Source organism: Monosiga brevicollis, genomic scaffold, assembly GCF_000002865.3.
Source record: "Monosiga brevicollis MX1 MONBRscaffold_26 genomic scaffold, whole genome shotgun sequence".
NCBI classification, from domain to species: Eukaryota; class Choanoflagellata; order Craspedida; family Salpingoecidae; genus Monosiga; species Monosiga brevicollis.
In genome coordinates this window covers 263,639-284,211 of record NW_001865063.1, presented here as the reverse complement: position 1 = coordinate 284,211, position 20,573 = coordinate 263,639, and the positions used below count along the sequence as shown (strand labels likewise).

Sequence of the window (20,573 nt, the reverse complement as noted above, 5' to 3'; positions counted from 1 at the left end):
AAATGTAACTTCTCTCTCACTTTTGCTGCTCAACGCCGCACGACTTTATACTTTGGAGGACGTGGCGGTTTATTTTGGAGGACGTGGCGATTTATTTTCTCGCAGAGTTTATATCCGAGGGTATGTTTATACATTCTTGTTGTGTTTTATTTTAAGGGAGTGTCTGTTTTAGTTTACGGATCGTGTTGCCAACAACGACCTGATGTCGGCTCGCTCCGCGCGCTGATCGTCTTGATCGAGAGGTGGGTGCGGGTGTTCGGTGGTCCATGGTGGTCCATGGTGGTCCAGTGTGATTGACGGGGTACCGCGACCCTTTGGAAGCGCTGGATGGCCAGTACTGCCCGTACAGCCCCAAAGAAGACGAAGAAGGAACAAAGCCTCCTCTTCCCCAGCAAGCAGAGGCTTGTCGTCGGATTGATCCGACCCGGTCCCAGGCTTTGCTGCTTCAACTGTGTCGGTGCTCAATGCCTCTGATGGATATTGCTTGAGCTGCCTTGGGTCTGTGGTGGTGTGGGCCGCTTGGTAACGAACACAGCTTTGCCTCTACCCAACCGGCACTGCAGTCATGACTGCAAACGTTCGCTCTGGAAGGCTGCAGCAGCAAGCTGAAGATCTCGGTGCGCGCCTTGTGCCCCACCTCGCCCACTTCTTTGGGGCTAGCGACAAGGAGGCCGCCGCCACCGTAGAAGAACATCGCTTGCAACTCCTTGCACAGGAGCTGGCCTTTGGTGCGGCCAAAGGGTTTGGAACAGAGTCTCCTCGTCAAGCCGTTCACGTGATTGGCAGTCTGCTGCACGGTCTCGACCCCACCACCTCTTGCCTGGGTCAAAGCGCGCACGATGCTATCCTCTCCAAGCCCGCTCGCCTGGCTCTCCGACACGCCACCGAACGTCTCTGCCTATGGATCCGGGCCCACAACAACTCTGCCCCAAACATCTTGGCCAACTACTTTGAAACCACCTTTACCTACTTTCACCAGTACTGGCAAGCTCAAGAGGACCCGCAAGTCGCTCGGCGACTGGATGACCAAGCTGCAACCATACGCCGTGAAGCTGAACCGCGTGCCGGCGCAGCTCATGAACCACCCACCAACCATGCTGTGCCCGTCTCCAAATCCACACCCAATTCGACCAGTGCCCCCGCTGCAGCCTCCCTTCGCACCGCCACCGGCGCGGCCCATCAGAGCACCAAGCGAGCCAAGCCTCCACCCCTTATCGTGGACGCCGCCGACTCTGGAGATTTGGGGGACCACGAAATCAGCAGCAACCTTGATGAAAGCAACTCGAGTACCACCCCCCTGTCGCCGCGCCGGCGTGCCAACAGAAAACCAATGCCAAAATCCACCCGCCTCACCTTGCCCTCTCTTCCCCGAGATCGCCTGCCGGCCCGCCGTGTCCCCAGCGCCAAGCAAAGCCATATCAGCCGACGCCATGCCTCGGATAACGCTGGACCCGCCAACGATGCTCCCTGGGTCATTTTAACCTCGGGTCCTGCCGCTGAGGGCTCACGCCAACCCAGCACCTCCTTTGTAGAAGCGCTCCGACAATGGAAGGCGCTCAGCCAAGCCGCCGCTACCCGTCTTGAAGCCTATCGAACCCAGGTCCAGCAGGATCGTGCCGATCGATTGGCGGCCGCCGCCCAAGCTGCTCAAGCTGCTCAAGCTGCCTCGGCCGTGGAAACCCCCCTCTCAGCCTCGCTACTCAGTGGCTTGGCCGACACAGGGAGCCGTGATGGAACCTGGTGGATCCGTCGATTTTCTGTCCCAGCATTCGATGGTGACCTCAGCGAAGATGATAGCGAAAGTGACGAGCACCTGGCCGAGCAGCTTTTGGAGGTGCCAAGCCAGCTGGGCCGCCCAATCTCCCTACGCAGGCGACAAGATCACATGGGCGTCGGGAACGATGATGATGATGATGATGATGATGATGATGACGACGACGATGATGATGATGACGATGAAGACGACGGCACAGAGAGGGCGAGTGGCAGCGATGATGATGATGATGATGACGATGACGATGACGATGGTAGTGATGATGAAGACGATGGTGATGATGACAACATTCCCGGTACAAACCACCACGGTCATGTGAGCATCGAAGGGGAGGAGGATGATGACGAGGATGACGAAGACGACGACGATGAAGATGAAGAAGACGACGACGGTGAGGCGGATCAGGATGAGGATGGCAGTGAGGAGGACATGGCCTGAACACGACGGCAGCAGAGAGACCGCTTTTACATGCTGGCTGACAGTGAAGCAGTCTGCTTGGTGACTCGTGGCATCAGATTGGAGAGTAAACAAATAATTATATCATCATCCCAAGAGTTGGTGCTCAAAATCTCGCTTCAACTAGACTTGTGTAGAAACAGGATCTATCAATGAATTGTTCCAAAAAAATTGCGTTCCACACAACTTTTGCTTAGCATCACTCTCGTTCACCCCAGTCACGTACGCATTTGATCCGCAGTGCGAGGCAGGCGTCGATTTTGACACCCGAGTCCTAACCAAATAGAGACAAAAGACCACCGCTCCGCTGCCGCGTTGACTTGAGAGCCTAGAAATACCAATCAGAGCAGAAAAATGTGAAGACCACACAAAAAATAATTCATGCGGAAGGCAAGCATAGGAAGGCAAGTTGGGCAAATGGCAGCCTTTGGCGACCCGACACAAAACTCACCTCTCGCTCTTGTGTCGCATTAAACTCCAAGATGGTGCTGATAACGCGGGCCAGCTCTTCTTGATGTGCCCCCAACATATACTTGTACACAACGTTACGCAAGTACTCCTGCTGCTGTTCTTGAGCCATTTGGTGGGCTTCCAACTCATGTACGCGATCAATCATCGCCTAGATCCATTCATCGGCAGGTGAGAAGTTTGGCCATCGATGGCATACCCTCCTCTGTCTCTTTCATCCCATGCATCCCTCATGCCCCCCTCGACAAAACAAGAGCGAGCCAATAGGCAAACCAGCGGACGATGCCACAGACAAACAAGCAGAGCGCGCGACCGAGAAACGGTAGTTGTCACGATGAAGCCAGGACAAAAAACCTACGTCAGAGGCACCCGGTGCTGGTGACGGCGCAGAACCAAAGTCCGACCCTGCTGTCGAGACGGGCACTGGCACTGGTGCAGCGGCAGACGCTGGGGCTTCCCGACTGAGATGGGTTTCTGGACTCAGTTGCATCAGTTGCCGCATCCGCTGGGCGAGCTCCTCCTCCACCTACACAACATGCCCCACTCCATCTGAGAGAGAGAGAGAAGGAAAAAAAAAGGAAAAACTACGCCTGGCCAGCGGGCCCGCCCGTGCATTTGATCAGAAAAACTTGAATCCAACCTCTTGCATTTCGTGGTCCTTTTGGCTCAAGCGTCGTTTCAAGTCATCAATCTGGGCTGCCATCTGAGCATGAGCAAGATCATCCAAACGTGAGATAACTTGTCACCCTGATGGAAACAACGAAACGCGGACGAATGATTGGGCTCAAACGTAGGCACCTTTTTGTTGCGAACGCGTTGTATCTCTTCGCTGGCCTGACGCAAAAGCTCGGTCAACTCGGCGTCTGATGCGCTCATATCGTCGGCGGGCTCAGCTCGAGACACAGTGAGGGAGGTGGCTTCGCTAGCACGTTCCGAAGCGCTGCCATTCTCGTCTGCGGCACCCTCCACCTCAAATCGTTGCTCCAACAACCGTTGTAGCTGAGCGCGTGCCTCCAGCAACTCGGGTGCAGGCGCAGCGTTGTGCAAGCGCTCAAGCTCTGCTTGCTGCTCGGCAACCTGCGCCTCCCGCTCCTGAACCATGCCCTGCACAACCTCGAGCGAACTCTGCAGTTGCTGTACCTGCTCCTGCAACGCGGCTGCCTGTTCCGCTGAGGCCTCCAGCTCACTAATCCGCTCTTTAAGCTGCTTCTGATCCGTCAGCAATGATTTTGCCTTGTTTTTCATCTTGGTATGTGCGTCTTGCGCTTCTGTGGTGCGCTCGCCTGCCTCAGCCAGCTAAGGGAAGCAGATTGGGGTGAAGGCAAACGCAGTCAATGAAGCACACAAAGTCATCAAGGTAGCAACCAGGTCCGTGTGGGAATATGTACCTCAGCTTGCAATTCCAAATTGCGCGCTTGCACGGCTGTCAGCTCGTCTTGCACGGTCGTTAGCTGGGTCTGGCCTTCGAGCAGCTGCTGCACGCGCTGCTCCATGGCGGCGTTTGCAATCTTCAACCCCTTAAGCTTGCGCACCTCGTCTTGAAGCTGCTCGTTGGTGGCTTGAGCCTGCTCCAATTCACCTGCAATCTGACGCAGCTCGGCTGTCTCCTCCTGTCAAGGTCAAAGCCAGCACGACAATGAAATGAAAGGGCAGCACTCGAGTGCTCTCGATGCTTCCCAATGATGCTTGCTTGCACGCGCAAGATGTGCACACCTGTAAAGCTTCCAACTCCTCCTCCAAGGCAGCTTGCTTCTCATGCGCCTCTGCCAACTCCTGGCTTGCGTGCTAACTCAAGCCATGACCATCGGTGTGAGGCATCTGACACTGTCAAGCTGGCGAGCCCTGGCCACACCCCTTGGGCCGAGTGGACTCATGCACACACCTGCAATTCATCAATCCGATTCTGTAGGCGTGACTTGTCTTCCAGCTCCACCCGTAGATCGCGCAGATTTGCTTGCAAGTCGCCATGTTCCGCAGCCTTGGGGTCATACAGTCCACAGTTTAGGTGGTAATTCGAGGACAAACGGCAGGATGATGGAGCAGTCATGCACCCATCGATACCAACCAACCAACCAACCAAAAAAAGACATACCTTCGCCTCAAGCTCGCGAATAGTGAGATCGCGCTCACGCAACGCCAATTCATGCCTCTCGCTCGCTTCAGCAGCGTGCGAGGTTGACGCAGAGGCATCCGCGCGTGCCTTCTCTAGCTCACCCTCAAGCCGCACAAGAGCCTCTCGCATGTCATCCATCTCACTCAGCTGTTGTTGTTGTTCAAACATTTGCTGTTTCGTAGCCTCAGCCCGCTCTTGAGCAGCAAGTACGTTGGCCTCTGCGACAGCCAGCGCAGCCGAGCGCTCCTAAATAGGGCATACCCGCATGAGATGGCGAGATGCAACACACGCATCGGCACGGCACAAATGGGCTCGAAACCCACTTCAACTTGTTGTTGTAGCTCACTGCACCTCTGCTGCACTTGCTTCATCTCGGCCACGGCTTCACCAGACGCAGTCTCAGCCGAGGAGGCTAGATTTGCAAGCTCTTGAGTGTTCTACCAACGCACAACGCGGGACACATGTACAACATGCTCGTGAGTCTAACACGAAGGTGGACAACAGCAGCTCCCTTCCACTCACCTCTGCAAGTTGTGAGCTGAGCTGCTCTTTCTCAGCCCGCACAGCCTTGAGATCATCCAAGGTTGATCGCAGCTTGACCTTGTACTTGTCAATGAGCTTCTGCAGCCGATCTGCCTCCTCTGTCGATCGCGCAAGCTCTTGAATCATTTCATCCACTTTGGCTTGCAATTCATCTGCACGGCCTTCCGCCTCATTCTGTGCAATCGTGGCCGCTGTCGCCTGAGCCTGAGCTTCCTGCAATGCCTCAGAGTTGTCGCGCAGGGTGCTCTCCAGCTCCACAATGCGCTTTGCCCCCTCGGCTTGCTCTTGCAAAAGCCGGTGATGCTCTTGTTGAACCTCAGCCAGCTGGGTCGTCGCCGCCGCTAGCTCGCTATTCGTGCTGGCACCAGCCTCCTCTGCTTCTCGTAGTGCAGCAACCATCGCCCGTTCGGACGCCAATTCTTGTTCCAGTTGCGCCTGGTTTGCCACCTCGCTTTCTAATTTTTGACGGACGTCGGTGATTTCAGCCTCAAGTTGTGTCACACGATCCACTGCTACCTGCTGCTCTGAAGCGGCTGCTTGTGCCTCAGCACTGACGTCTGCGAGTTGATGTGCCAAGTCGCTCTTTTCGGCAGTCAAAGTCTTGATCTGCTCCTGGGCCGCCTGCATTTGTGCTTGCAGCACTGATACGCTGTTGTTGTCATCCTCTTCCAAAGCCGCAAGGCGTGCCTGTAGAGTATGCATCTCCGTCTCCAGCTTCTCCTTGGCTTCACTCAGCTCGGTTGACCGTGCGGCCTGCTCGTCGCGCTCCGCCTGGGCAGCGGCCAGGACACCTGTCAACTTTTCCAACTGCTGCTTGCTCTCCTTATTCTCAGAGATCCAGCCTTTTGCCTTTTCCCTCAGCTTGCCAAGGCGAGTTTCCATCTCCGAAGCGCGTTCACGCAACGCGAGATGCTGAGCACGCTCCTCGTCCATGTTCGTTTGCTCGGCAGTGTGTACCTCAAGCTGCTGTCGCAGTTCCATCAGTGCACTATTTTGGTTGGCGAGCTCCACTTGCACCGAGTTGTGTTCATTCTGTAGCGCGTTGTAGGCCTGATCCGCTTGCTCGGCGCGGTCCTGTGCTGCGGTCAATTCTGACTGTAGCTGCTCAACCTGCGCACGCCATTCGGCTTCGGCGGAAGTCGAGGCTTGCAGCTGTTCTTGCACCTTGTTCAATGCTTTCTGCGCTTCGCCTTGGGCCTTGGTTAGGTCCTGTACCTGGGCAGCCAGATCAGCTGTTTCTGCGTCTCGTTCACCATGATCGTTCTGCATCGTGACCAGCTCTCGTTCCACATCAGCCTGCCGTTGACGTGCCTCCTCCAAATCTGCTTGCAACTGCTGCTCACGCTGTTGTACGGCAGCAAGTTGTTCGGCGGCTGCCTGCTGGGCGCTGTGTGCCTCCTCGAGCTCACGCGCCTGCTTCTGAGTAGAGTCCTTCAGCGCCTTGTTTTCTTCAAGCCATGCCTTTGCTTTGGCCTTGAGCGATGCTCCACGCTCTTGCTCTTTCTGCAACTGCTGGCGAGCAGCTTCGAGTTCTTCATGTTCGGCACTAGCGCTATCTGCCTGTGCTGCACGCAATGACTCCAGCTCAGCTGATCGAGCCGCTAAATCAGCCTCAAGATTGCTGCAAGTATTGCTCAACGCGGTCATCTCCAGCTCCAAGGCTGCGGCCCTGTCCCTCATTTGAGTTGCTTCCGCCTGTGTCTCGGCCAGTTGTGCCGCAGTAGCTTGTTCACGAGCCGAAAGCTCGGCCAGCTCCGTGCTTTGAGCATCCTTGGCAGCATTCAACTCAGTCAGCTACATATTAACGCGTGGATGGCAACATAAGCACATGCAGGCACACAATGGGATAGATGCAAAACGAGTAGATGAAACAGCCACCAACCTGAGCGCGATTGTGTTCAAGCTGTTGCTGCAGCTCGCTGATGGTTGTTTGCGCACGCTCATCACTGTCTTTCTTTTCAGCTTGCAATGACGCAAGCTCTGCCTTTAATTCCTCAAGCTCCTGGGAGTGATTCTCACGCAGAGCATCTTGTTGACGTGCACTCTCATCGCGCAACTGACTGAGCGCCTCATCCAGATTACCCGCTGTAGCCTGCGCTTGAGCCTGCGCCTCGACCAGCTGGCCACGAAGACTATCCACTACTTGCTCGACGGCTTGCTTCTCGCTACGCAATTCATTGATCTGAGCCAGCCATTCCTTAGCCTAATGTTGCATCGTGAGATGAGAAAGGTTGCGGCCATGGGATGAGCATCTTTCTCGCATTCATCACACCTTATCTTTCAGTTTGACATGTTGTTCCTCCAAGCGTGAAGCTTGCTGCTGACTTGACTCAAGGGCGGCCTGGGCTTGCTCAAGCTCGGCTTGCAAGTTGGCAAGCTCGGAGCGAGCCGCTACCAATGCTTCGGCATCAGAGCTTTTGCGGTCTGTGCAGCCTCTAGCTCCTGACGGAGCTCAGCAGTCGACTCGGACTGGGCGGCCTGCAGTTCGGCCACTTGCTTCTCCGCCTCGGCGGCCTTTGCCTGTGCAGCCTCTAGCTCCTGACGGAGCTCGGCAGCCGACTCGGACTGGGCGGCCTGCAGTTCGGCCACTTGCTTCTCCGCCTCGGCGGCCTTTGCCTGTGCAGCCTCTAGCTCCTGACGGATTGCTCAGCAGTCGACTCGGACTGGGCGGCCTGCAGTTCGGCCACTTGCTTCTCCGCCTCAGAGCCTTTGCGGTCTGTGCAGCCTCTAGCTCCTGACGGAGCTCAGCAGGCTCGGCAGCTCGACTCGGACTGGGCGGCCTGCAGTTCGGCCACTTGCTTCTCCGCCTCGGCGGCCTTTGCCTGTGCAGCCTCTAGCTCCTGACGGAGCTCAGCAGTCGACTCGGACTGGGCGGCCTGCAGTTCGGCCACTTGCTTCTCCGCCTCGGCGGCCTTTGCCTGTGCAGCCTCTAGCTCCTGACGGAGCTCAGCAGTCGACTCGGACTGGGCGGCCTGCAGTTCGGCCACTTGCTTCTCCGCCTCGGCGGCCTTTGCCTGTGCAGCCTCTAGCTCCTGACGGAGCTCAGCAGTCGACTCGGACTGGGCGGCCTGCAGTTCGGCCACTTGCTTCTCCGCCTCGGCGGCCTTTGCCTGTGCAGCCTCTAGCTCCTGACGAAGCTCACTTGACACCTTCTCAAGCGCAGATACGGCCTCCGCGTGTTCCGTTTCATTGGCAGTCAACTTTGTACGAATATCGGCAAGCTCCTCCTCCGACTTCATTGAGCGCGCTTGGCTTGCCTCGAGTTCTTCAGCTGCCGCCTTGAGTTGGCTCTGAACACTTTCAAGCTCAGTGCGCAGCTCAGATGTGCTTGAGGCTTGCGTGGCCTCATTCGATTGCAGCTGCTCTCGCATTTGCTGCACTGCATGCTCCAGTTGTTCTTTTTCGTCTGCTGTAGCTTGAAGTTCACGTATTTGCTCCAGCGCATGGTCACGAGCTGACTCCGCAGTGGCCAAAACGTTTTCAAGTTGTTCCATTTGAGGTCCTAGCGCCTCGAGTTCGTCATTCCGCGCAGATAGAGTCGCTTGTTGCTCCTGGAGTGCCGTGAGCTTTGCATTCAATGTCTCAATCTGAGAGAGCGCTGCCTCGTGCTCCGCCTGCAAAGCTTGGGTGGTTGCAGCGTGTGTGGATGCCTCGTTCTGAACCTGTCACGAACAAGTTGATTTCAAAGCAAGCAAAAAGGCCGCATCAGTCACACAAAGCAGGTTGTTCGCTTGTATTTTTTTATCTCTCTTCCTTCTTTTATTTTCGTTGAAGAGTTCCTGTACCTGAGTCATTTCGCTGAGGCTTTGCTGCAAGGTATCTCGCTCCACCTTGACAGCGTTTAACTCGGTCTGCAAAGCGTTGGCAGCAGCATCCCCAGCGGCTGTGGCGTCTAGATCAGCGGCGCAGGAGATCGATCCCCGGAATGTCAGTTGGGTGGCGTGCGATTCGAGGCAAAAGAGAAGACGAGCGGCTGGAACTGGTCTTGATGTCAGAATAGATACCTTCAAGCAGGTCGCTGTGGCGTGAAAGGTATTCCACGAGCTCTTGCTCTTCGATTCTGCCGTCTTGGTTGGCATCAAGGTCGTTCCAGAGCTCAACCCAAGACAGATTGGTCAGTTTGAGCTCAGCTCGCAGCTCGTCGTTGCCCTTTAATACCTTTTTCAGCTACCAAGATGACAGGCGAAACAACAGGGATATACATCAAAGACTTGGTTCCGCAAACAAACACTTTCCAAGATCAGGTCAAAGGCATGAGAGGCCACAAGACTGACTTCGTTGTGACTCAGCCATCCATTGCCATCTCGGTCTGCCTCGTGGAAGATTTCACGAGCGCGCGAGATAGCACGCTCGGTGGCTGACTGCGAGAGGTGTTCAACCTGCGCACGCAGACTCTCGGTCACATATGACATTTCCGCCAACTTGGACGTCAGCTCTTCCTTCTCAGAGCTATGAAGAGGCCGCAGTCAGGGCAGATTGAGGATAATTGAAGCTCGCGCCTTGGTGAAGAGAGAGAAGGCGCTTACCGGGATTGATCAAGCTCGGCACGCAGCTGAGCCACCTCGCTTTCAAAGGCAGCTGTAGCCATGGATGAAGCAGCATCCATGGCTGGGGCAGGTTGTGCAGACTGTGCTTGCACAAGGTCTTCCTCCAGCCTACCCTCATAGTCGAGGCACGCCCAGATCGCGTGAACTTCAGAAGCAAGACCTGAGACCATCCTGTGCTACATGCATGCAGGGACGAACCTAGCAATCTTGGCTTTGAGCTCTGTCACAACAGGATCGAGGTCATCGTCGTGGGCATTGTGAGAGATGGATGGAGCCTGTTCGAGCTCGGCAATCTTGCTTTTTTGATTTCTGTTTGAACAGCAAAGTACTGTAAGGCTGAGAAGTCAGGAAGGGCTACGGACCAGGGAGAGATGGGTATGTCCCAAGACCGTTGCTTCGAGGAAACAGAAACGAAGAGATGGGACTAGCGCAAAGGACGAATCATCAAGGGGAAAGACACACTTGATAGTTTCCTTGCATTTCTTCAACAGAGCCTCGAGACGCTCGACTTTGGCTGTATCTGGAGCGGGGGTGCTGGGAGCAGCGCCGCCACCACCCGACATTTGTAGGGCATCAATCTGCAGACCGCATCGGCGAATTATACACAATAAATCAAAGCCAGGGATTGTACACCTTTGGAAACGACAGCGGGACCAAAACCTGACCTGGCTCCTTAAAACACGTATTTCTTCGTCCTTCTCCTCTGAGCGGTTGAGTTGGATTTGCAGGGCCTCGACCTGATGGAGACGGAAAGCAGTACAGGTGCCGACAAGCATAATGAGACACGATGCGCGTAGCGCACAAGACCTTGTGCAACGTGTTGACGGGCAAGTGCATGAACACGTGCCTTGGACTTGAGGACGCGTGACTCTTCGCTCGTTTGCTCCATGGCGTTTTGCTGAAGTTTGAACGCTTCAACCTGGCTGTTCAGGACTTGAATGCGATCTTCTTTCTCCTGAAGCTGCCGCTCAAAACTGCCAGCAAGTTGCTGTTTGGCTTCTTGATCCAGTCGATGGGCTGTGGGACAAAGAAGCGCATATGAAAGGCCGGCTCGGCGCAGCAAGAAAAGTTGGAGCAGCGGAGAGTCATGATGAGCGGGCACTCGAAGTGACTCACTTTCTTTAAGCTCAGACACGCGTTTGGCAGAGGTGTCTTGTTGCTTGGTGAGCTGCTTGGTGAGTTTGTCATTGTCCGATGACAGGCGATCGCAGTCGCGCTATAGACGTCGAGGGTGTCACATTCAAGAGCAGTGTCAACCAAAAGTTTGCGGCGTTGCGGACTGGCAGGCTGTGGAAGAGGCTGTACGCAAGCCAGCACACGGCAGCATCGAGGACAAGCCCATAAATACATGTATACCTTGAGATCCTTGGCCATGGCTGTGAGTTCGGTAACTTTGGCCTTGTATTTCTCCAGGCGCTTTTGCTGTGGCGATTGGTGAGGAGACGCGGTCAGTGAGGCAGAAAAGGGGCGAGTGGGCAGCAGTGTGGGCGCGATTTGCGCCTCAACCCAGACATTGGCTGCCTGGAGCAGCTCTGACCTGTTTTGCATACTGGTCAGCAGAAACAGAGTCACCAATCGGGTCTTCCTAATGGAGGGAAGCGTGGGGGTTGGATGAGGGCGCGTGTGGGACAAAGGAACAAAGGCTGGGGGTGGAGGGGGTGGGGCGGCCTTGCTCAGCATGGATGTGTACTTTGGTGGAAGAAGGTGCATCGCTACTGTTGGAGGGATTGTTGCTTAGTCGTTGCTTTAAGGATGTGAAGAGACCTGCCGCGCGGATTGCACAAATGGGATGTTGAGAGCAGCGCCGCTCGCAAAGGACTGGCATGCAAGGAGTAATACGACAGACCCTTGTTCGCATTGGAAGGCTTGTCATTGGCAGGCAGTTCCTTGACGGTAGCCTCTTTGGAGGGAGCCTCGTCTGCATCTTGATCTGTGGGCGCGGTGTCGTCAGGAGCAGCAGCAGCAGCAGCAACGGGGTTGGCACCATTGCTGGCTGCGCCGGCATCTAGGTCACGGGGTCAAGATGCAACATCAAGTGAGCAGAGGATCACAAGACGGAAGACGATTGGCGGAGAGCTGGGCCACGCACTTGCACTCGCAGGACCAGGAGTCGATTTGGACTGGAGGTGCAAACGAATCGAATGTGGGATGAGTTGTCAGATTGGGCGGCTCGCATCGCGTTGAATCTAGAGCAAGGCAGCACGGTACCTCGATGCCAGCCTTCAATTTGGCAAACATGACGCTGGTCTCTGGAATGTTCGGCTCGCGTTGGTAGAAGGTGTAGGTGGCAGCTTATTCAAGTGCCACTGCGCTGCGAGCGCGAGACCTCGGCCTGTCGCGAAGAACGAGGCGCAGTGGTCGGTCGATGGCACGGAGGGGCGATGGCGGGATGTCAGGGAGTGAGGTGACATTGACCTCAAGAAAGAAAGATCAAGTAGCCATTTGGCAGTGCCTTTGCGCCCAGCCGGGCCCGTTTCACTCTCAATGTGCTCACTCATTGATGTTGCGCCCGCGCCCGTTCAGCCAACGCGACAATCTTACCACTTTGCCGAGGTTCGGCGCCAGAGCAGACCAGCCCTCCTGGGCGATTGGCCACTCAACTTGATGCTTCAGCCCTCTTCTCTGCCACCTCTACCAAGACACACACACACCAGTGAATCAGTGGATCAGTCGGGCCACCGCCACACACACACACACCCACTGATCGACTGCCGCCACCTCGTAAGCGCTGCCGTTCTCCAAAGAGAGAGAGAGAGAGAGAGAGAGAGATGGAATGTTGTTCGTCTTCAGTCTGCGCGGAGACTCACCTCAAGTCTTGGAAGAGACTGAAAACTGCGTTGTCGTAATCGTCAGACGTTTAGAGGATCAAACGCACCCAGAGCCAGCTGCGCGTACGTGTGTGGAAACGTAAGCTTGAAAGCTTTTAGGAATCTGCACGGATGTGTGGCAAACCCCGCACCCGGGGAGCTACGGGACCCCCGACCCGCAAAAGTCCCAACCACAACCATGTCATGCCCACAAGGGGATTTTTTGATAAAAACACCCCAATGGCGAACTCAGTGAGATACAGCCGGGCGGTCAGCCGCGAACCCCTTTTCGACCATCATGACCATGGCAGCCAGAGGGTGAGCGAGACAAGCACCAATAACACAGACACCTCGCATGTTCACAAGCTCAAACTCTCAGACTCGCTCTCTCTCTCTCTCAAACCTCTCTCTCTCTCTCACACACACACACATTCACATCTTAAAGTCCCTCTCTCTCTCTCGAAATCTCTCTCTCTCGAAATCTCCTCCCTTGGTATGACCATGATCCAACGCCTCGCAATTGTGCTTTGTCTCTCTCGTCACCCCCAACCCCAACCCCCACTTTCTCTTCTCGTTCGTCAACCTCTCCTTGAGGACTCTCTTTACGATGTCCCTCTCTCGCACTTCTTCTCTCTGTTTCTCTCTCTCTCTCTCTCTGTTTCTCTCTCTGTGTTTCTCTCTGCTTCATGCCTCTTCTCAATCTCTCTCTCTTCTCTCTCTCTCTCTCTCTCAAACTTGAATCTCTCTCTCTCTCTCAATCTCTCTCTCTCTCTTACACAAGTAAGACACGTGTGCAAAGAAGAATGTCGCAACGGCTCCAAGGTCTTTTCATGGATTCGCTTCCATCTCTGAGATTTGATCCATGTAAGCCTCCATCTCTGAATTAAGCTTTATTTCATTAACGTCTAATCGAGCATTTAATTACATTCTCTGAAACTTGTGCCGTACCTGGCACAAGCTCTCGCTGTCAGGGACCGTGACATGTGATTGAGCAGAAAGTAATTTGGCAAACATTTGACGCGCTGCTCCTGCTGCTCCTGCTGCTCCTGCTGCTGCTGCTGCTTCATCACGTCTTGTGCCTCTCTCCTCCCCCTCCCCCTCCTCTCTCTCTCTCTCTCTCGCTCTGTGTGTTTCCGCGTCTCTTTGGCAAAGGATCGACCAGACATAGCTGCTGGGGGCCGTTGGCGATCTTGCAAAGCGAGATCGGTGGCGACTTGTAACCAGCAAGATGGATTCGCGCCGACCATCGCAACCCATTCCCGTCACTGCCGTCCGGCGGCCGAGCTCGCCCTCGAGCTCGGCCACCCGTGAAAGCTATGACCAGCTTGGTGGTTCGTGCCCTTGCTCCTCACGATGCCAAGAAGAACAAGGCAATGCCAGACCCCTCCCTCCTCTTACCCCATCTTCGTACTCTCTCATCCCGGTCTTGCCGGGGTCATAGAACAATTCGAGTTTGAAGATACTTCACAGAGCCAAGAGTACCAGCAGCCCACCTCCCCGGCCACCTGTACGCGCATTTGATGCATTGGCTCCTTGCTGTAGCCCTTGGCATGCCAGATCTCACCTCTCCCACCCGCGCACCTGACCATGACCACCGCCTCTCCATCACTTGTGCCCGCTGTGCCCCTTCTTCTTCTTCTGCGCATAGCTGGCATCGCCACCACCAGCCTGCGCCATCGACGCCTGGCCCCTCCCCATTCCCTCAAGACCAACTTGAGCCCTAGCAAAGCCTCGCTGCCCGTCATGTCCCCATACACCCGTGGAACCTTTGGCCGTCTTCGTCGCCCTGCTCACGCCGCTGAGCAAGCCCACACCCCCGATCACCACGCGTGAGTCTTGCACCCCAGCCGGATCGCCATCTTCTGCTTTGCCAGCGTCTTGGGTTTCTCGCTGACACAGGCAATACCCCCCTTGATTGAAACCAACCAGCAAAAACATGCTTGGCCGCTCCACCGATGCGGAAAGCCTCCACATTGCTGTGCCCCCACGACCAGCCGCCCGTCATCACGGCCCAGCCAGCCTCCGCAACAATGGCTCCTGGTTCAGTCGGCCCTCTTGGGCCGGCAGCCTCCAAAACAGCCGCACAATGGATGATAATGATGAGGACCTGGAATCCAACGTCCACGACCCTCTCCTGGCCAAACACCACTTTGATGACCCAGCGGAACAGGATTCTGAAGATCCAGCTGCCCCAAGCGCCCACCGGCACGGCGGATCAGACAGTCCAAGCGGTGGAAAGGGGTATGGAGCCACCTCCGATCAAGAACCCGTGGACATTGAGCTGCACAGCTCCTTGGCCAGCCCGTCCCAGTCCTTTTGGCAGCGACAAGGCACAGCCCTCCTCTTTGGCATCATCAATGCCATCATCATTGTTCCCGTCGTCGTCTCCTGTACGACAAAGCGTCCATGCCCTCTGCCACTCGCACGCACAAAACGAAGACAGTCCCACATTAAAACTATTTGTGTTCCCTCAGCTGGCGGCACAACTGCCTGGTCTTGCCTCAATGCAACCCTCTCGGCCGGCCTTAGACACCCAAATCATCTTTAGCAACACGTTTTACAAACCGTACCTCCCCACCCTCATCAAGCTCGTCTTCTTCTCTTCGGTCGTGCACCAGGTACAAAGCCTCTCGCCAACCCTGTTTTGCACCATTCTGTGCGACTGTATGAGCACCGACAGTTCTACGATCCACCTCGTCCCTTTTCTCATGCAATCACCTGGCCCGTTGTCGCTGCCAACACCTAGACGTGCTTCACCGTTCTCTCCTCTCTCTCCTTTGCCATTGGCCAAGTCCAAGACGCGGGCCTCATCTTCCTCTCGGCCATGGCAACCAGCATTGCAACCCAGCTCCAGAATGAGGGCCATGAAGCACATGCTGTAGGTACCCATTTATGCGTGGTTCATAGCCTCTGGCGCGCCCACGTTTTGATTCATTTTTGCACACCTGCTTCACACAATCAACACATGCCCGGCTACTCTAGATTTTGGCCACCACCTTGGTGTGGATTGGTCTCTCAACTGCGCTACTTGGCCTTGCCCTCTACATTACCGGCTCTCTCAAACTGGCCTCCATTGTCCAGTACCTGCCCATGCCCGGTATGTTTCTGTCTTTTTCTATTTTTTTTTTTTTTTGGTTTCTTTTCTTCATTCCTTTGAGACACTCATGGAGCGCCCTTCTCGCTAAATTGCCCCGGCCTTTGGTTGGCAGTGGTCGGCGGCTACCTGAGCTACATTGGACTTTATAGCCTGCAAGCTGGACTGGCCCTCATGTCCGATTGTACGCTCAATAGCGTCATGGATTGGGGTCAGCTGCTCAAGCCAGACATTGGCATTCTTCTAGCCCCTGGTATGCCCCACTCAAACTTGTTTCTCGACCCTTTTGGTGGTCCCTGCTCTTCAAATTGGGCTACAAGCCCCACCCATATCTTGGCTTTGTCACTTTGAAGTAATGATGCATGGTGTTTCCTTACCATAGGACTGGCCTGTGGCCTTTTGCTGATGGTCGTGTCTCGCACCGTGAATCACTTTGCCGCCTTGCCACTCTGCCTGGTGGCCATTCCTGTCGGCTTTTACATTGTTCTGGCCTGTACCAGCACCTCTCTCACGGTACCCCCCGAAGAACGCGCGCATGCCAACCCGCAACTTGATCCGCGCTGCCGCCGCCCACACCTTGCACCATTTGATCTTGCTGTGCAAATGGTCTGCTTGATCCGACACAGGAAGCTCGAAGTGCTTTCAACGGCAGCGGCTGGGTGGCGCCGACTTCTCCGCCCACGCAGTTTTACGACACGTCAGTTCAACCCGACTCGCTGCACAACTTCTACCGTGATGGCTGCAGCCACCCATGTCGCGTCTTGATCCACGAGGCCACCGCCTCACCGCCATGCTGTGCTATTCATCCTTTGCGCTGAAGGTGGAATGACTTTAAGTTTGCCGATGTCAAGTGGCATGTCATCCCCTCCCTCCTGCCAACCTGGCTCGCCATGGTTGGTATCTGCGGGCGAAAACCACCGGTTTTTCTCTTTCTTGCCCTGGCTTGATGTTCACTTTTTCTGATCCGATCGTGATGTTCTGGCGGTGTTTTTAGTACATCGTGGTTGCCTTCTCGTCGTGCTTGGACGTTGCTGCTATCCAAATGGAGCTGGGTTCGCCACTTGACTTTAACCATGAATTAAAGACTGTTGGTCTTTCCAATTTCTTCTCCGGTATTACTGGAGGGCAAACCGGTGAGACTTTGTCCTTCCTTCTTCACCTCCATGTCGTATGCACTTGCTCACGCCTGTTCGTTCTTGCCCTTGGCCCCATCAGGCTCGTACATTTTTAGCCAGACCCTTCTGACCTGCCGCGCGGTTTGTCTAGCATGACTAACCACCTTTGGCCCCTCGGCGGGCAGCATCTAACGCGCGACCTCGGCTCCTCTCTCACGTAGGGTGTCAACAGCAAGCTCAACGGCGTCGTCATCATCCTGACCTGTCTTTTGATGTTTGGCCTGCCCATGTCCCTCTTAGCCTACATGCCAAAGTTCTTCTTCGGCTCGGTCCTGGTTCGTGTCAATATCCGTTTGACCCCCGAGTCACCTCGCAGTCACTGGCGTGGGTACGGTGGAAATGTGAGATGGCAGCAGGCTGGGACCCGCGCAGCTCATCTCGAGACTTGATGCATTCGTGCGGCTAGGTGTTTATTGGATTCGACCTCATGGTTGATTGGCTCATTTCAAGCTTCAAGATGGTGGCGCTTCTGGAATATATCATCGTATGGGGCACGCTGATTGCCATCGGTATGTCACGCTCAATCCGCTGTGCCCGCTACCCCGAACCTGTAAAGTAGAAAAACCTTGCAATAGCATGACTGATTCACCCCCTGCCATTGCGGTACAGTGGCGCTCAACAATCTGGAGTACGGCTTTTTGTGCGGCATTGGCCTTTGCTTGGTCGTGTTCATCTTTCAGTACTCGCGCGAGCCCACGGCTGAGAAGGTGTGCCTGCACAAGCCAGAACATTCATTTGGTGCACACTGCGACAGCGTCATTCTCACCCCAATGCATGGTTCGTGTGTTCGTGTTGCACCAGCTGCGCTGCCGCAGCAATGTGATTCGTGGTTTTCGCCAACGACAGCAACTTTCGCGGCACGGCAAAGCCATTGTGGCCATGCGCTTGACTGGACACGTGTTCTTTGGCAAGGCCGTGGGTTTGCTCAAGGAAGTTGAACGCCGAGTGGTTGTTCGCACTTTTTTGTCCGAGCCTTATGCGCGAAAACCGTCTGTCGCCGACTTTTTCGTGCGGGCTGGCCGCTTGTAAGTTGCTCAGTGCGAGCTTGCGCGACTCTTCCGATAAATATCGTGCCTCGAGACGTGATTTTCCACCCAAACGCCTTAAAGCTGATGAGCAATTATGCCTGAAACCTGGGTTTTGATGACAGGATTCAGCGACGCATGAGTCAGGCGCCACCGCCAGCGCTAAACAAGGTGCAGGAGGACGACGAAGAGGATTTTCCCCCGGAGAGCCCCTTACCTGACCTTGGTCATCTGGACGATAGCGCATCGCGTTCCTCGCAACCACGCTCGCCGCTGCGCAAGCAGCAGAGCAGTTCTGGCTTGGCTCGACCAGACCCAATGGCCACGAGGTTAGCCGAACAGGAGAGCCCTCTGCTGACGCTGGGCGACAATGAGGACCTGGCTTATCTTCACGAAGCTGATGACTACTATCGCCCCCACACCTGGGCCAAGCGGTGAGTATGAACCCATGATGCTTGCTGCCTGGGTGCTGGTCCTTGTTGGCGAAACCGTGCTGGCGTCTTGGCAACTTACCCTTGCTGGTGTGGTCATTTTGACGCCAGGGAGGGCCTGGTGGCGACGCGCTATTTGATCCTCGACTTTTCTAGCGTAACGGCCATTGATGCCACGGCCATTCGCAGCTGCTTCATGATCCTGCGCCAGCGCCTTCAACGCAACAATGTCACGCTGGTGTTTACGGGTGGGTGCTGAAAGTGGCTCAACTCAAACCGGCGGGGCCTACAGGAAGTCTTTTCAATTGCCAAAGGCGCGTGCTCTGAGCTTGCTGCGACCCGGCATAGGTATGAGTGAGCTGATTGAGCGGCTGATGGTGCAACAAGAGGTGCTACCAGAGCCTGATATTTTGCATGTGGACAACGAAGATCGACAAGAGGGTACGTCCATGGCGGCTGCTGAAGGACGACAAGAGGCGGCGCGCGCCCGGGCGCAAAATAAAACGACAGGCCGTGTGACGCCGCGTTGTGCTCTTCATATTTCTGGTCTGCAGGCCGTCAAATGACAGCGCCCCTCGAACACCTGGTGGATGATGTGGAAGCCGTTGATGGCTGTCTGGCTCTTCCATCGTTGGACCATGGGTTGGAGTGGGCTGAAGGTGCGTCTCATGCATTCCACATGCCGACCCTACGGATCAACTTCATGCCGTACGGTTGACACTGAGCGTGTTGGCAATTTTGCACGATGCGAATGATGACGATGGCACGCAGACCGATTGCTGCAAACGCTGCAAGTTAAGCATCCACGCCGCCTTTCCGTCTCGGTATGTATTTCCCAGCCCCAGACTTAAACCTCGCTGAGTCAAGCCAACGAGAAGCTCACCTGGCTGCTTCCTGCGTGCGCTCACCTGGCTGCTTCTTGCGTGCGACTAGGAACCAAGTATTCGCGGCATTTTGGAAGCCTATGGCGTTCTGGAGCCATCTTTGGCCAGCTGTATGTTGACTTTGGCTCAGTGGTCCATGCCGTCAAGCCCTGTGCGCTTACATTGGAATTTGGCCCGGTTGGTGTTCCAACAGTAACGGACGACGATTTGCAACAGTACTACACGGAACGACATTGTGCTTCAGGTATGTTTAGTGGTACCTCTTTTTGAACTTGACCGTCCAACTAGCAACGGTTGGCAGAGAGGTTGAAGAGGCAGATGCTTTTCGCAGCTCGATTTTCTCATAGCTCGGCATGCTTTGAACTATGCTTTGAATATACTGTGTGCCGTCTTTTTTTTTTTTTTTTTTTTTTTTTTTTTTTTTTTTTTTTTTTTGGTTTTTGCTTGGTGCTTGGTCCTCGTCTTTCCATGGGCGCGTTTGTTGTTTTGTAAAGGTGACTTGGTGTTTCGACGAGGTGACCCGGCGGATCGTCTCTACTTTATCATTCAGGGCGACGTCGTTCTCTACAAGCATTCTGTGGTAGGATACTCTCAGCCTATGCCCTAACCCTAATAGCACAATGATCTGCATGGCAGGATGGCTGTTCTACATGGTAATTTTTGTGTCATGTTTTTGTATGGGGATGCATGGTGGCTGTCGCAGGCACAACGCGCACGGCGCTACGACCAGGGGGGTGTCTTTGGCGAGATGAACGTGAGTGGGACTTTTTATTTCTTGCCTTTTTTTTCCCTGTACCTCACTCGATTGGTTTCACATCGCTGTGTCAAACTGACTGGTGAACTTCGGCTTCTGGCTTACCATCCCTTGTCACAGTTTTTATTGCAACAACGGCGTTGGTATAATGCATGCGCCGTCTCCCGGACGGTGTTGGCAGAGCTGACCATTGACAGCTATCGAATGATGAAGCGCCAGCACCCAGGCCTTTTCATTGCGTTGCAAGCAGCGCTCCTCAAGAGCATGGCCCGCATCGCATCGGACAATGCCTTTTCCTCATAGCCTACACCGCGAAGCAGCACCTCAACGTCACGTGTGGACCAACTTGCTCTTCTTCTTTTTCCTTTTGCGTCCTTGCCATGGCCGAGGTTACCTGAGCCTGTGCCCCTTCCTTGTGGGAGCGACCGACGATGTTGACCCATGATTGTTTCTGATTCTCGACTTGCCTCGGTTCTGATCTTGTCCCCAATGTCTCATTTAA

The 20,573-nt window shown here is 55.0% G+C and overlaps 2 protein-coding genes across 2 annotated transcripts; both read left to right on the top strand.

Moving 5' to 3' along the window:
• Positions 1–565: 565 nt before the first annotated feature.
• On the top strand, positions 566–2,212 carry MONBRDRAFT_28440 (uncharacterized protein; the record flags this gene model as incomplete). The annotated part of the gene is made up of 1 exon (XM_001748900.1): positions 566–2,212. One exon carries the CDS (start codon positions 566–568, stop codon positions 2,210–2,212), a length of 1,647 nt encoding a protein of 548 aa, XP_001748952.1.
• A 10,851-nt stretch (positions 2,213–13,063) lies between these two features.
• On the top strand, positions 13,064–20,374 carry MONBRDRAFT_28438 (uncharacterized protein; the record flags this gene model as incomplete). The annotated part of the gene is made up of 29 exons (XM_001748899.1): positions 13,064–13,201; positions 13,303–13,488; positions 13,907–14,039; positions 14,150–14,215; positions 14,357–14,537; positions 14,776–15,098; positions 15,238–15,326; positions 15,455–15,586; positions 15,691–15,805; positions 15,918–16,055; positions 16,185–16,315; positions 16,429–16,499; positions 16,623–16,695; positions 16,797–16,935; positions 17,018–17,058; positions 17,139–17,252; positions 17,384–17,486; positions 17,587–17,684; positions 17,779–18,002; positions 18,128–18,436; positions 18,545–18,681; positions 18,782–18,874; positions 18,988–19,092; positions 19,205–19,257; positions 19,367–19,427; positions 19,511–19,561; positions 19,812–19,897; positions 20,021–20,071; positions 20,192–20,374. The coding sequence occupies 29 exons, from the start codon at positions 13,064–13,066 to the stop codon at positions 20,372–20,374; spliced, it is 3,624 nt and encodes a 1,207-aa protein (XP_001748951.1).
• Between the last annotated feature and the right edge of the window lie 199 nt (positions 20,375–20,573).